Genomic DNA, 15,778 nt, shown 5'->3' with positions numbered 1-15,778 from the left:
CGATACCATGAAACTCGTTAAACACTATGAAAAAAAATATGAAACACATAAATTTTTTTTTTTAATTACATAAGCCGTTAGATTTAAATTTGGACCGTTAACTTTTTTTTTTACCGTTGATTTTCATCAAATTAGATCTTAACCAGTTGATTCAATTAATTTATAAATATAAAACTAAATAAAATATACATATATGGTGGGTCAGCCATACTAATTATGGGCTAAATTTGGTTTTGTTTTAGGTTTTAGATCCAATTTTAAGCTTGAGTTGGGTTGAATGAGAGAGGGAAAGATAAGTTATAGATCAGGGTTGGCGATGGTTTTAAAGTAAAAGTTCAGAGGTAAACTGTCGTTTTTTATTCTTGTTATACTATCAAATCGACAAACAACATCGCGAAAAAACCAACGATGTCGGTGCACATTTTGTTACATTTCTCTTTTGTCCTTTCCTTCTCATAACGCACTGAAAAAGTACCAGGGACAGCATTATGACAACGCCATCAGTACAAAATTGACAATTAATTTAACCAGAAATTAATGACATTGACATTCCAATATATTATATCAGTTGGAAAATAAAACATATTTATTATTAAATTAATAGTTTAGGTAATGTTGGATATTCACATTACATTTTATAAATTATAAATATAGTTAATAATCAAATTATTATTTAAATATTAATTAACGTATTTATTTTTTATTAGTGCGTCACATAGTTTGTAAATATGATTTACAAAATTAGCCTACTTAGTATTACTGTAACATCCCACATCAACCAACAGAGAGGAGGTGATGTACCTTATATATACATGTCCATCTTCATTTAGCACGAGGCTTTTTAGAAAATCACTGGCTTCGGATTCTATCGGAACTCTGAAGTTAAGCGAGTTCGGGCGAGAGCATTCCCAGGATGGGTGACCCACTGGAAAGTTCTCGTGTGAGTTCCCAGAAACAAAACTGTGACGGCGTGGCGAGGACCAAAGCGGACAATATCGTGTTACGGCGGAACCGGTCTGGGATGTGACAATTACGCTTAATTACAAAATACAATCAATAATGTTGTTCCTCAAACAGGCGGATTTGTCAAGAATACTTACTTTCACGATCGGTTAGTTTTGATTAGATACACACCATAACATGGTAGTAAATAATGCTATTCACACACCAAGCCCAATAATATTATTGTATCGCGTCATCCAATAAAAAGTATACAAGTGTCAAGTAAAAAAGATTTACCATCGCACGTAAAAAGACGTGTTGACAGTTAGACTTGAAATGGAAGTTTTTGAATTAATATGCAATACGCAAACTAGATCACATAAACTAATTAAAATATGAGAAGATGCTCGTAATTCAGAGGGGAATGTACTTGAGAAACCCTTTTTCATGGAAAAATATTAAAAACAAAACATAAGAAACCCTTCACAAGAAGGAACAAATACTTTTTTTCATTTCTCCCAGATCGAATGACGCTACGTTGATGAAAGGAAATGAGATGACTTTACTGAGGGTTGGGTGAGCGGCTGTTGGCAGCAGAAACCCTAGACCCCCACTCAAGCAACTCTTTGCTGGTATCATCCTTGTGGGCTATCACCTCAATGAAGCACAAGCTATCCTTCTTCGCCCCGGTTGCAGTCTCAATCGCTTCAATCAGCTCCTCTTCGCAACGGACCTGCAGAATTGAAAGATTCGGTTACAAGGGGTTTTGCGATCCAGGAAACCCTTTGATTGATTAGTTGGAACAGATTAAGGAGACGATTAGAATGCATTAACAAACTAATTACCTTGGTTGTCCAGCACTTGCCCTCCCCGTTGTGGATGGCATCAACTAGTCCAGTGTAGTTCCAGTTCTTGATCACATTGTAGGGTCCGTCATGGATCTCCACCTCAATTGTGTATCCGCCGTTGTTTATCAGGAAGATGATGTTCTTCTGCCCATTTCGGATCATGGTGGACACATCTTGAACAGTCACCTATTAGGCATTGAAACAACGAAAGCATAAAAACATGAACGAAACGTCCGCTCAAAATTAGTGAGTGAAAAATGGAAAAGTTCAAAAAAGCTCTTTCAAATACAATGCATAATTTAAATTAAATTCAAAAGACGGGTGATTGATGAAATATTATGCTACAAATCCGATAATGTTAACCGAGAAAAATTAATAAGGTTCCTAATGGGTACTTTACAATTTACTGCTAGAGAAAAAGAACTAAATGTACCTGGAAACTCCCATCGCCGATGAAAGCAATCACACGCTTCTCAGGAACAGCTTGAGCATACCCAAGAGTTGCTCCAACTGACCAACCAATTGATCCATACTGCATTTGGAACTCATACCTGCAAACCCAATTTCAACTTCCCAAGTGAACAAAAAAACATAGCATAGAAAGAAACATGAAAAACCGCATTCTCTCCTTGGCTTACCCGCAACCAGCCGGCAATTTCAGTTTCTGGCAGTTAAACCATGAGTCCCCTGTCTCAGCAATAACAGCAGTTTCACTTGACAGCATATTCTGGATGTGGTGGAACAGTACATTAACCCTCAAAGGTTCTTTCGGTGCAGACTTTAGAGGGTGTCCGTTGGGAACAAAGATCCTGCTGTAGTTCTCATGAGCAGTTTTGTTGTGCTTGAGCCTCTTTGCCAGAGCTCGGAGGAAATCCTTCATGAGAACACAACCAAATGAAGGGCCATTTGCTATGGTCACGCGATCAGGCTGCACCACAATTGCCTTCTCTTTCTTAAGAAGCAGAGAGTATCCAACAGAGCTGTAGTCATTGAAAATCGGTCCAGCAAACAAGTATGCATCTGCAGACTCCACAATCTCGGCGCAAAAGGCAGTGCTCACAGCACCCCAGTATGTTCCAATGAAATGGGGGTGGTGCTCTGGCACAAGCCCCTTTGCAGATGGCATGACAGCCAGAGCATAACCACTAGCATCAGCTAGTTCAACAAAGGCATCGCCAGCATGTGCAACTCGAAGTTTAGGCCCCCCAACCATAACCGGCTTTACTGCCTTGTTCAAGAACTCTGCAGCTGCCTCCACGGCAGCCTCTAAGCCCAAATGATTGCTCAATCTGCAGACCAAAACAAACAAATATATAAATTTCACACCTAAAAAGTTACAAAACATTTCCAGACACTTCAACTAAATGGAACAGAAACCCGTAAATCTGTACCTTGGAGACAATGAAAACGGAACAGGATCCCGGCTAAAAGTAGGATGAGGAATTCCAGCCAAGTTGCAGCTTATGCTGATATAAACAGGCTTGCTTTCTTTCAAGGCGGTTGAAATTGCGGTATCAATCATTTCATGAGCATCTTCCAGATTATTTACCATAGCCTAGTAAAAACCCACCATATGAAAATTAGCAAACTTTCAAAACGAACCAAAAAGGAGCAAAACAATACCAAATTTAGCAAAACCAAACTCACTACAAATCTTTCGCAAAACTCATCAATAACCCAACATCAAAATTCAAAATAAAAAATAAATTAAAAAACCAAAATCTTGATTTCATGCAAACCTGATAGCAAGTGACGGTCTGGAAGCATGTCAGCTCTTGGCTAAAATCCGGTAAGCCAATAGTGTGGTGAAGAATCCTGTGCGTCCCGTAATCGTTCGAGTTGGGTCCTCCAACTATACAAATCAATGGAAGATTCTCACTGTAAGCTCCGGCGATAGCATTGAGAACACTGAGCCCACCGACAGTGAAAGTAACAACACACGCCCCGACTCCCCGCGACCGAGCGTAGCCGTCAGCAGCGTACCCGGCGTTGAGTTCGTTGCAGCAGCCGATGTTGGTGAGCCCGGGCTCGGCGATGAGGTGGTCGAGGAGGGTCAAGTTAAAGTCACCGGGGACAGTGAACACGTCAGTGACGCCGATTTGGACGAGGCGGCGGGCGATGTGGCGACCCAGAGTGGCGTCAGAGGAGTTGACGGTGGAGGGGGCAGTGCTTTGGATTGCCGAAGCGGCGCCGTTCGGGAGGCTGCCGACGTTGGTGCACGCCGGCTTGCAAACGTCGAGGGAACCGATTTTGGTGTCCATGGGATTTATGGAATTTGGTTTGGGAAAATGGTTTGGAAGGAGGTGAGTTTTTATAGGGGAAGTGAGAGGAAGATACTAGGGGCGTTTTTTTTCATGAGAGACGGCGTTTGGACCGTTGCAGTCGGTTCTATATACTGGGTGAATGAGTGGCGCGCAAGTATTATAATATTAATTTTTGGTTCAAAAATCTTAGATGGGAACGGACATAGATATTTCTAATTATCCAATTAAAACTCTCTAATTTTTTTCTCCTTAAATATCCTACTTACTAAACCTTGATGTTGATTTGTATTATGGAAGAAATTACTTTGTTAATAAAATATTACCTTTTGTAATGTGTGTTATGCTTAGTATATTAATATTACTCAAATTATAATCCTAATTTTTCTTTGATGATCCTACTAAGGCCTGATTTTGTTTGTATTCTAAAATAAGTCATTTTTGTTATAAAATATACCTTGTGTAATGTGCGTTATGCTTAGTAGATTGATATTACTTTGTTGGGCCTGAAATTCACATTTTTGACTTAATTGAAATCAGCTCAGAAGGGTGGCTGCAAGTCTTAAACCAGTGGAGAGATGCTAATGATTCGACCAGATACTGGATAAAGTATGACTGTCTTGAGATCAAAATCGGTTTCTGATGAGGGAGTTGTTTATTAAAGAATCATGATTGGTTTTTCAATCAGGGTTTACTTTATCACTTCATGCAACTAGATTCAGAACCGTAGTGCAAATGAAACTCGATGGTGATGAGTTTTGGTGAAGGAAATTGTGAAGATAATTTTGTATTTTGAAGTATATGCTGATGAATTGAAATGTAACCAAAATTATACCACTCGGTAAACTTGGACATCATGAAACTCACCTCTATAAATATAAGTGGTTTTGCAATCTTCAACCCACACAAACAAACGCTTTACGTTGAATCCTTGCTCTACATTAAATCTTCTCATGTCATGAGAAAAATACTAACTAATTGCTCCACTAACCCCTCTGCCAGCACATATTCAGTTTAATTAAACATCGATGGGTTAACAAACCGGCAATATATTCAGTTCGATTGACCATCAGTGAACCTGTAGAATTAGTCGGCCTAGGAGTACTTTCAGTTTGGTTAAACAACACTATTTCTAGTTCGGTTAATTATCTATCCCAAGATTCAAGCGTAGAAGATTCATCAATTCTTTCATCAAGAGAGGTCACTTCATCAGCATTCATGGTAAAGTTAGGTGTTCCATGATTGGTTATTAACAACTGCATTTCAGAGTTCGTATTCAGACAGCCGAACTACTTTCATCGTAAAGACAATCATTTCTTTTGAGTATCTTTGTCCCTAAATCTTGATACCAATTTGGCGCACTTATATTTTCACAAATATAGTTGAACCAGTCGAACCACATGCAAAAGATTGAATTTTGTAGCCATAAAACATAACTTTATCTTCATGTTTCAGAACCCAAGGTCGAGAGTGTTCCTTTCTTGACCAAAGTTGCTCGGTGCAGAAGTCAGTAGCCCATTTCATCACCACACTACCAATAGCAGAGCAAGGAAATTTTCACAGGGTGGGCTAGCTTAAAGATTTCTATCTTTATAAACAAAAGAAACTTGATATTGTATTTTTTCACAGTATCAACTAGTTTAAGAAAACTTGCACAAAGTAAGCCAATAATTTTTTGTTATTCAAAAATACATGTTAAAATTCAAACAGATCCAAACTTGAAACATATATGTACAAGAAGTCATGAGAAAAAAGATCTAAGAAAAATAGATGATTTGTAAACTGTATTATATAATTTTATATAATTAAGCTGAGAGAACTAAGAGTAGTGACTAAATATAGGTGGGCTACATTCGGAAATCAATGAAAAGTACATGTAAAATTTTATTTTTTCCCGAAAGCTAATTGGGCTATAGCCCATGGTAGCCCTTAATGTGGCTCCGCTAGTGTACACTACCACATTTTCATCTCATTCACCCAACCGAGTTTGATTGTGAATTGGCACACATGCATCAACAAAATGACATAGTTAGTTCATTAGTTACTCCAACCGCGCGCCATATAGGCTTTAAAAATTTTAGAATCAACACACTCAAAATATAATCCTATTTTTGTCCATAATGATCCTACCATTTCTTGATTTTGGTTGTATCATATCCTTGATTTTGATTTATATTCTAGAAATTATTTTCGTAAATAAAATATACGGTGTGTGATGTGTTATGCTTAGTATATTAATATCACTAAAATTATTTTGTGCAAATAAAATACAACTTTTGTAATGTGTGTGATATATTCTATTTTTTAACTAATGCAATATATATAGTTTGATTATATGGAATGAACGCACTAATATCATGTTTCGTAAAAACTCTTGATTTGACAAAACCATGTCCTATACCATTTACAAAATTTTAGTTTTAATTCTCATCACATAAGTTGAACACTTTGTATTTTGAGGCCAAATGACCACCATCATGGCACCATGTGCTAATCTTCTTCTTCTTCTTCTTCTTTTTTCCTTTGGGTTTTGGGTTGGAAATTTCATAGTTTTGTGTGGCTTAGTTTAGTGGCAAAGTCAAATTAGCAGGAATGCGTTGAATTCTAATATTGTGGACACCAATATTCAGACCGTGCATCAATAAGATGAACAAACTGTAAAAAAGAAATATTAAGAAAATTCTTTTGCGCTAAGTAGAATAAAATTTTAAGAGCATTGGATTACCTAAATTGATTTGTATTGGTATTTTTGTTGTGGCTCCATATATTCAGACCATCTAATACTCGTTACATTTAATATTATGTAACATACAAAGGGAATTCAAAACATTAGTACAGTTTTGTTCACAAAAAAATATATATATTAGTGCAGTAATTGTAACCGTCAGCTCAAAATGGTAAACGAAATGTTAAGGAGACTCTCAATGTAGGACTATTCATAAACTCTCCGACACTTCGTATTTTTAGTATAATAATTTATACCATTTCACTTTTAAGAGTCTTCCTAGCATGACGGTGGACACATTTTCTCGGTTTTGAAGAAAAAGCATCAACTAATTATTAGCTTTAATCCGGTTTTTCCTAATTCCTAAAAATAATAAACTTAAATCACAATCTCTTACGATCTAGTTGTATTTTTTTTCACTTAAAAGTGAGGTTTTAAATTCGATTATTGTCAAATACAAATTTAAACCACATTATTACTAATTCATTATAAAATTAAGACGCTAAGCATATTCTCTATCCTTAAGACGCTAAACCCACCCTCCATTCTTGAGTATAAATAATACTGTCTGTAAAAAAAAAAAAAAAAAATATCGTAGTCTCGTCAGCTTAGCGTTGTCGGTTTCTAGTAAGTGCGCGTAATTGTTCAAATCACAAAGACGACCACAAGGACAAGAATAGAAAGAAAAGACACGTCCTATGTCAAGGTTGGTAGTGTAAACGCGCCGTAAAGGCCGACAATTCCGTGAGCAAGGGTTTTAAAGGACTGAAATCCACGGTCTGTGGAAACCGGAAGAGTTGCTGGTAATGGAATTGGATCCTCCCTTCACTTGAGATCCTAAGGATCAACGTACATATACCGTTGATAAAAAATCATGCGGTCTTAATATTTTTCTTGTTATGTGTTTTATATAAAACAAGATTACTTTATTTTTAAAAATATAAAAAACATTTAATTGGAACCACACAAATTTTTATCAACAGTTCATGTACGTTGATTCATATGATTCCAGGGGCAATGATCCAAATCCGGAGATTGCACATTGCAGTCAGCGTTGAACACGTACGTACCAATTAACATGTCATAGTAGTGACGTGGCACGCAATCACAGGCATGAATGAATGTGAGCCTTTTTCTACTCTATAGTCACGGACCAGGCAGCCCTTTTTCTTCTATGGTAAATTATGGGGCCCTACACTCTTGTTAGACTATCTTCAATAAAAATATGAAATTATTAGAATCAAATTACAATTGTTAGTTGATGTAATAATTTTAAGTCTTATATCAATTTTTATATTTCTCCAACCGATTTCTCAAATGTTATTTTTTTAATAATGTAAAGATTTAAATGGTTGTTTTTATTAAAAAAAAATTTGAAACAAAATCTTATTGGTTGAAATGTTAGTGGAAAGGATTCAGCATTAAACTGATCAAAATAAATTTAACATTGATATCAAATTTGACTCCTATACACAAGGGCTTCGAATCCAATTAGCAGATAACATTTCGATTAAAATGATCTTTTATGTCAAAATGCATAGACCTATCTCTACCTAAGATTTGACATCACCCTTGAAGATATTCTTTAGACCATCTCCAAAGGCAATGTCCAATTATAAGAATCAAATTACAATTGATGACTGATATGGCAATCTGAAGTTTTATGTCAAATTTTGTATTTTTCCAACCGAATTATTAAATGTTATTTAATTATTTAAATAGAGCTTTAAATGGTTGTAATTATTAAAAAAACATTGAAACAAAATTTTTATTAGTTGAAATGTTAGTGGAATAAGGCACCCACCATTAAAATGAATTCAATATAAATTTGACATTGATGTCAAATTTGACTCCAAATCACAAAACCTTCAAATCCAATCAGTAAATAACACTTCAGTTGGAGAAACTTTTGATATCACCATTAATATGCACAGTCGCATTCCACTTAGGATTTTGACATCTCCTTTGGTTATGCTCTTAGTTGATCAAATTTTAGAAAAGAGGAATGATCAACGCTCATTATGTTTTTTTTTAATTAATGATTAAAGTTGAGATTTTATCATAAAATTAGTCAGCAAGTTGAAGTTTTACAAGGTTTGATTCTTTACATACTGATGCGATGAAAGTTAAGCACTCAAATTAAACCCTCTTTTGACAATTGTAGTATATGTATAAGTAGGGATCGTTCTGGACCGGGGATTAGGAGGGATTGCTAATCTAAACTAAACTGACTTACAAAAAGAAACTTAAAAACACTTAACTAGACTCTATAGACTCAAAACACTTAAAAACACAAACTAAAACAAATTCTAACTAATTAGACACACTAAAGTAAAGGGGGATTGGGTTTTGGACGAAAATAAAGTAAAACAAAACAGAAACTAGAACTAAACAGATTTGCACAAAATTGGTTGTTTTGGATGGATTAGTTAGAGGTCCATTCTTCACACATGACACACTTGTACATGAATCGATTTCCAATTGCTTTTCAATAAACTACTATGCTCAACACCCCAGATTAACCGTGATGCACAAATTAACCCTTAGATTTTCCTTTACTCATTGAATTGGATGAATGCATGCGACAACCCAAATCATTCTCTAAAAGTCCCCTATATGAATGCATAATAGAGATACAATCAGAGATCATTACGTTCAATGAAAATCGTAAGTGTTGACGAGACAATTATAACTATGAATGCATGATACAATTGCCAAGAATTCAATTAACGCGATTGTGATAAACAACCTTCACTACTCATGAATATAAACTTGTAACGATTAGGTGAAACTCATTTATATTCTAGCATCTAATTCATGCATGAAAATTAAGTATGCATCCTTAATAAACATACAAGAATCAGTTATGAATAAAATAGATAATTGAATTGCAATCACAACTTATCAAATCGCAATTGGAAGAAATCAATTCATATCTCAAGCATGTTCATGGCTTCAAACTTCCCCCTAACTAAATGGGGCTTTAGCCACTCATAATTGCAACAAAATCAGAAAATGAATTTAACATTGGAAACAAAAGAAAGAAAACACTTAAACGCTCCAAGTTGACAGCAAGCACGTCCAAGCACTTTTCTTTCCTTCCTTTGCTACGGCACAAGGTGTTGGTGAGTGTTTGAAGGTTTGTTTGTATGGAGGAATGGATGTGAAGATGAATGGATGTGTTTGGATGAAGGTTGTGTTGAAATGGGAGTGAATGATCTAAAAAATATATGAACTCCATTTATGTTACACACACTTCCTTTTATAGAGGAAGTGCAAGGCAAAGCATGGGTAAAATGGAGTAGTGTTGAAATGATTCAAAGGTGAAAGTGGAGTAATGATGCAAAGCATGGGTAAAATGGAGTGGTGTTGAAATGATTCAAAAGTGAAAGTGGAGTAATGATGCAAAGTTGAGTAATGATGCAAAGCATGGGTAAAATGGAGTGGTGTTGAAATGATTCAAATGTGAAAGTGGAGTAATGATGCAAAGCATGGGTAAAATGGAGTGGTGTTGCAACAATGAATGCAAGTAGGGAATATGAATGATTGTGCACATGGTAGAGAAAGGAAAGGGAGGTGGAATGGTGTAGAAATGAGTCAAGGGTTAAGGTGGAGTGATGATTGATGCAAGAAATTTGAAATGATGGAGGGAACAAGGGTGGTGCTAGGCAATGAGTGAATGAAATAGACAAGGAATGTTGTTGGAACTTAGGGACATTGAGGATTAAGAAAGATTAAATCAAAATAAGGTAATCTTGACTCATGCTTCCTCTTTGGTTACTGAGCTCTTTGTCATTAATTATTCTTTCTTTTTAACACATTCCAAGCCTCTTTAGTCTTCAATTTCGTCCATCACCTTGCTCCATGCATGTGCTATCCATTCCAAGCCCAAAACTGCTCCAAAATGCACCTTATTGCTTTATAAGGCCTATGGACCTACAAACATACGAAAATAGCTTAAAATACATAATTAACTAAAAAATAACAACATAAATGCATGAGAACAAGCTAACTCAGTTGCATAAATATGTTCCTATCACATACACAGGACATTGTTCTCACATTCTTACATTTCATCTTAGTTTTTTCCATCTAATTCATTTAATATCATACGCATATGTTAAATAAGAGTGTGTAGAAAGAAATAAAAGATGGGTGGTTATCATATTTCTTTGAGGGTACCGAGCATTATGTGTTGTAAAAGATTATAGAATGATCTATCTTAGGCACTGTGATTTTTAATCGTTAGATCTTGATTATTAGATTATTGGCTAAGAGTCTAACAGCCAAAACTCATGTGAAGCATTCTATGTGTTGTCCATTACAATGAGAATAACTTGCATGCAATCAGTGGCGGATGCATTGAGGGGTAGGGGGTGCTGACCCCCCGAACTTCGGTGAACGTCCATGGATACCTTGGGTGTTGACCCTCCGAACTTCGATGAATGTCCATGGATACATTGAGTGCTGCTCTTTTGACACATGCCTACCTTGATATTTGGAGGATATCAGGGTCATGCGTGTCAACAAGTCAAAACCACTTCTAGCAAAACTTATAACAAAAAAATTGAGAATGAAATATACGAGAATAAACAGCTACAGAACAAAGCATTTGCAATTTCATTTTCATGTTTTATAATGAATGGGTAATTGTTCTTACCTTCACATGCGTAAGTTTCAAAACCGTTGTTCATGCTATTTTAACTTGAAATCTCCTACGAATTAATGGTCGAGTACCATTATACAAAGGATCTTGAATTTTTTCAACTCTCCTTCTTATCCTTATGTAAAGTTTCACGATGATCTAAATGTCTATATTTTAACTCAGTAAAAAATGAACTAAACTCCAAATTGTTTAGTCATCAAATAATTATCTCAACAAATAGACAAACCGTGTCGTTTAATTAAATACTAAAATTTTAACATTAATTGAACAGTTATGATTTCAAAATTAATTGAACAGTTATGATTTCTAATTTGATTAATATTTTGTAAAACTAATTTTTAAATGGTGAACTAAAAACTAAAGTACTTGATTATCACAACAATAGAAGATAAAACGTGAAAAGTCCATGTAGTTGTGAGTTTGGACATGTTATGTACACTAACATTCCCTCGTAAAGGATGGAAAAAATGTTTCTCACACAGCAAATTAAGCAACACGGTCGGGGAGCATAAAATTCACAATTATATTTGACTGCTTGCACCATATGATTAAAGATAGGGTGAATCTAAAAGACGTTCAGGGAAGTCAAGTGTCTCGGATTGGCGGAGCGGTGGCGCCACGCATACTGACTCCCATGTCAAGGACGTGGGAAATGGATTCTCTAACATTTCAACTATTCAAGCGATACTTCATGTCATAATAAGTAGAAAACGTGAAATCACATGTTTGTGTCTACACGCATATTTTATGATATGTGAAGTAATAATTTTTTCATGTGACAAATATGTGATGGACTTGGAGTGAAGTTTTTGTACAAGCATTGTGTGCTCGGGCTTGTAAGGTCGTCTAATAAGAAGTTGCCATATTGTTACAAATAGGACGGGATTAATCAAAACATTTTGTATGGAATTGTGAAATAATGTGGGACCAGAGAAATAACCCTGTGATTTAGTGAAAATTTTTCTCATTAACTTGAAATACCATCACGGTGCGCAAGTTATTCTCATTGCAATGGACAACATATAGAATGCTTCACATGAGTTTTGGCCGTTAGGCTCTTAGCCAATAATCTAATAATCAAGATCTAATGATTAAAAATCTCAGTGCCTAAGATAGATTATTCTAGAATCTTTTACCACACATAATGCTATGTACCCTCAAAGAAATATGATAACCACCCATCTTTTATTTCTTTCTACACACTCTTATTTAACATATGAGTACGATATTGAATGAATCAAATGGAAAAAACTAAGATGATATGTGAGAATGTGAGAATAATGTCGCGTGTCGGTAAAGAATCAAACCTTGTAAAAAACCTCAACTTGCTGACTAATTTTATGATAAAATCTCAACTTTAATCATCAATAAAAAAAAACATAATGAGCGTTTATCATTTCTCCTTCCTAAAATTTGATCACCTAAGAGTATATCCAAGGGAGATGTCAAAATCCTAAGTGGAATGCCATTGTGCATATATTATAATGGTGATATCAAAAGTTTTTTCAATCAAAGTGTTATTTGCTGACTGGATTTGAAGGTTTTGTGATTTGGAGTCAAATTTGACATCAATGTCAAATTTATTTTTAATTCATTTTAATCGTGGGTGCCTTATTCCACTAACATTTCAACTAATAAAAATTTTCAATATTTTTTTAATAATTACAACTATTTAAAGTTCTATTTAAATAATTAAATAACATTTAATAATTCAATTGGAGAAGTATAAAATTTGACATAAGACTTCAAATTGCTGACATGAACCATCAATTGTAATTTGACTCTTATAATTTGACATTTCCTTTGGAGATGGTCTAAGAACATCTTCAAATGTGATGTCAAATCTTAGCCTTAGGTAGAGATAGGTCTGTGCATATTTGACATAAAAGATCATTCTAACTGAAATGTTATTTGATGACCAGATTCGAAGCCTTTGTGTATAAGAGTCAAATTTGATATCAATGTCAAATTTATTTTTAATTAGTTTAATTTAATTGTGACCCTTTATTCTACTAACCAATAAGATTTTGTTTCAACAATTTTTTTAATAAGAAAACCATTTAAATCTTTAAATTATTTAAAAAAATAATATTTGAGAACTCGGTTGGAGAAACATAAAATTTGGGGTAAAAGACTGTTTACTACTCTCATGTTTTGTGGTTTTCAACATTTAGTACATCAAGTTTTTTTCGTCTCAGATTCATACCTAAAGTGTAAATTTTGGGACAATCAAACTGTTAAATCTGCCGTTAATTGTGACGTGGCACCATGACTGGGCGCCACGTGTCATCCACTTTTTTTTTCTTTTCTTTTCTTGTTTCTTCTTCTTCCTTCTTCTGCAACTTTTTTTTTCTTCCTCCTTCTCCTTCTTCCTTCCTCCTTCTTCCTTCCCCCTTCTTCCTTCCCCTTCTTCTCCTTCTTCCTTCTTCTTCCTTCGAATCTGGGGAAGTTTTTTTTTTTTTTCTTCTTCTTCTTCTTCTTCGTCCTTCTTCCTCTTTCTTCTTCTTCTTCTTCTTCTTCTTCTTCTTCTTCTTCTTCTTCTTCTTCTTCTTCTTCTTCTTCTTCTTCTTCTTCTTCTTCTTCTTCTTCTTCTTCTTCTTCTTCTTCTTCTTCTTCCTCCGACTGCAACTTTTTTTTTTCTTCCTCCTTCTTCCTTCCCCTTCTTCTCCTTCTTTCTTCTTCTTCTTCTTCTTCTTCTTCTTCCTCCGAATCTGGGGAAGATGAAGGTTTTTTTTTTCTTTTCTTTCTCCTTCTCCTTCTTCTCCTTCTTCTCCTTCTTCCTTCCCCTTCTTCTTCCTCCGAATCTGGGGAAGATAAAGGTTTTTTTTTTTTTTCTTCCTCCTTCTCCTTTCCTTCCTCCTTCTTCCTTCCCCTTCTTCTTCTTCTTCCTTCGTCTTCCTCCGAATATGGGGAAGATGAAGGTTTTTTATTTTATTTTATTTTTTTTCTTCTTTCTTCTTTCTTCTTTCTTCTTCTTCCTCCTCCTTCCTCCTTCTTTCTTCTTCTTCCTCCTCCTTCCTCCTTCTTCTTCCTTCTTCTTCCTCCGACTGCACCTTTTTTTTTCTTCCTTCTTCTTCCTCCTTCTTCCTCTCCTTCTTCCTTCCCCTTCTTCTCCTTCTTCCTTCTTCCTTCTTCTTCATCTTCCTCAAAAAAAAAAAAAAAACCTTCATCTTTCCCAGATTCGAGGAAGAAGAAGGAAGAAGAAGGAAGAAGGAGAACAAGGGGAAGGAAGAAGGAGAAGGAGGAAGAAAAAAAAAAGTTGCAGTCAGAGGAAGAAGAAGAAGAAGAAAGAAGAAAAAGAAGGAAAAAGGAGGAAGAAGAAGAAAGAAAAAAAAAAAACTTCCCCATATTCGGAGGAGGAAGAAGAAGAAGAAGGAGAAGGAGAAGGAAGAAGAATGAAGAAGGAGAACAAGGGGAAGGAAGAAGGAGGAAGGAAGAAGGAGGAGGAAGAAAAAAAAAATTGCAGAAGAAGGAAGAAGAAGAAAGAAGAAAAAAAAACGTGGATGACACGTGGCGCCATGACTGGGCGCCACGTCACAATTAACGGCAGATTTAACAGTTTGACTAACGGATGTATGAGACTGTCCCAAAATTTACACTTTAGGTATGAATCTGAGACGGAAAAAACCTTGATGTACTAAATGTTAAAAACCACAAAACATGAGGGTAGTAAACAGTCTTTTACCCTAAAATTTGATATAAGATTTCATATTGCCACATCATCCAACAATTGAAATTTGATTCTAATAATTTAATATTTTTATTGAAAAGATTCTAACAAGAGTGTAGGGCCCATAATTTACTATAGAAGAAAAAGGGCTGCCTGGTCGGTGCCTATATAGTGGAAAAAGGCTCGCATTCATGCATGTGATTGCGTGCCACGTCACTACTATGACATATTAATTGGTACATACTTGTTCAACGCTGACTGCAATGTGCATGCATGCATACAACTTCCTTAAAACCTTTGCAATTACCAGCAACTCGTCCGGTTTCCACCGACCGTGGATTTCAGTCCTTTAAAATCTTTGCTCACGGAATTGTCGCCCTTCACGGCACGTTTACCCTACACTTGACGCGTGACGTGTCTTTTCTTTCTATTCTTGTACTTGTGGTCGTCTTTGTGATTTGAACAATTACGCGCCAGTAACCAGAAACCGACAACGCTAGGCTGAAGAGATTATGATTTTTTTTTTTTAACAAACGATATTATTTATATTAACGAAAAATGATGTGTTCAGCGTCTTAACCTCATAATAAACTATCAATAATATAGTTCAAATTCATTTTTGGTGAAAATCGAATCTAAGACCTCTTACTTTTAAGTTAAAAAAAA

General features: G+C 35.4%; 1 protein-coding gene across 1 annotated transcript; it reads right to left on the bottom strand.

Moving 5' to 3' along the window:
• Positions 1-1,267: 1,267 nt before the first annotated feature.
• LOC103425929 (pyruvate decarboxylase 2-like) lies at positions 1,268-4,206 on the bottom strand. Its single transcript, XM_008364028.4, has 6 exons — positions 3,530-4,206; positions 3,182-3,345; positions 2,429-3,079; positions 2,224-2,341; positions 1,788-1,976; positions 1,268-1,675 (listed from the first exon to the last, which is right to left on the bottom strand). Exons 1-6 carry the CDS (start codon positions 4,049-4,051, stop codon positions 1,505-1,507), a joined length of 1,815 nt encoding a protein of 604 aa, XP_008362250.2. The 5' UTR covers positions 4,052-4,206; the 3' UTR covers positions 1,268-1,504.
• Between the last annotated feature and the right edge of the window lie 11,572 nt (positions 4,207-15,778).

Source organism: Malus domestica, chromosome 04 (genome assembly GCF_042453785.1).
Source record: "Malus domestica chromosome 04, GDT2T_hap1".
NCBI classification, from domain to species: domain Eukaryota; kingdom Viridiplantae; phylum Streptophyta; class Magnoliopsida; order Rosales; family Rosaceae; genus Malus; species Malus domestica.
This window is presented reverse-complemented; position numbering and strand designations above follow the sequence as displayed.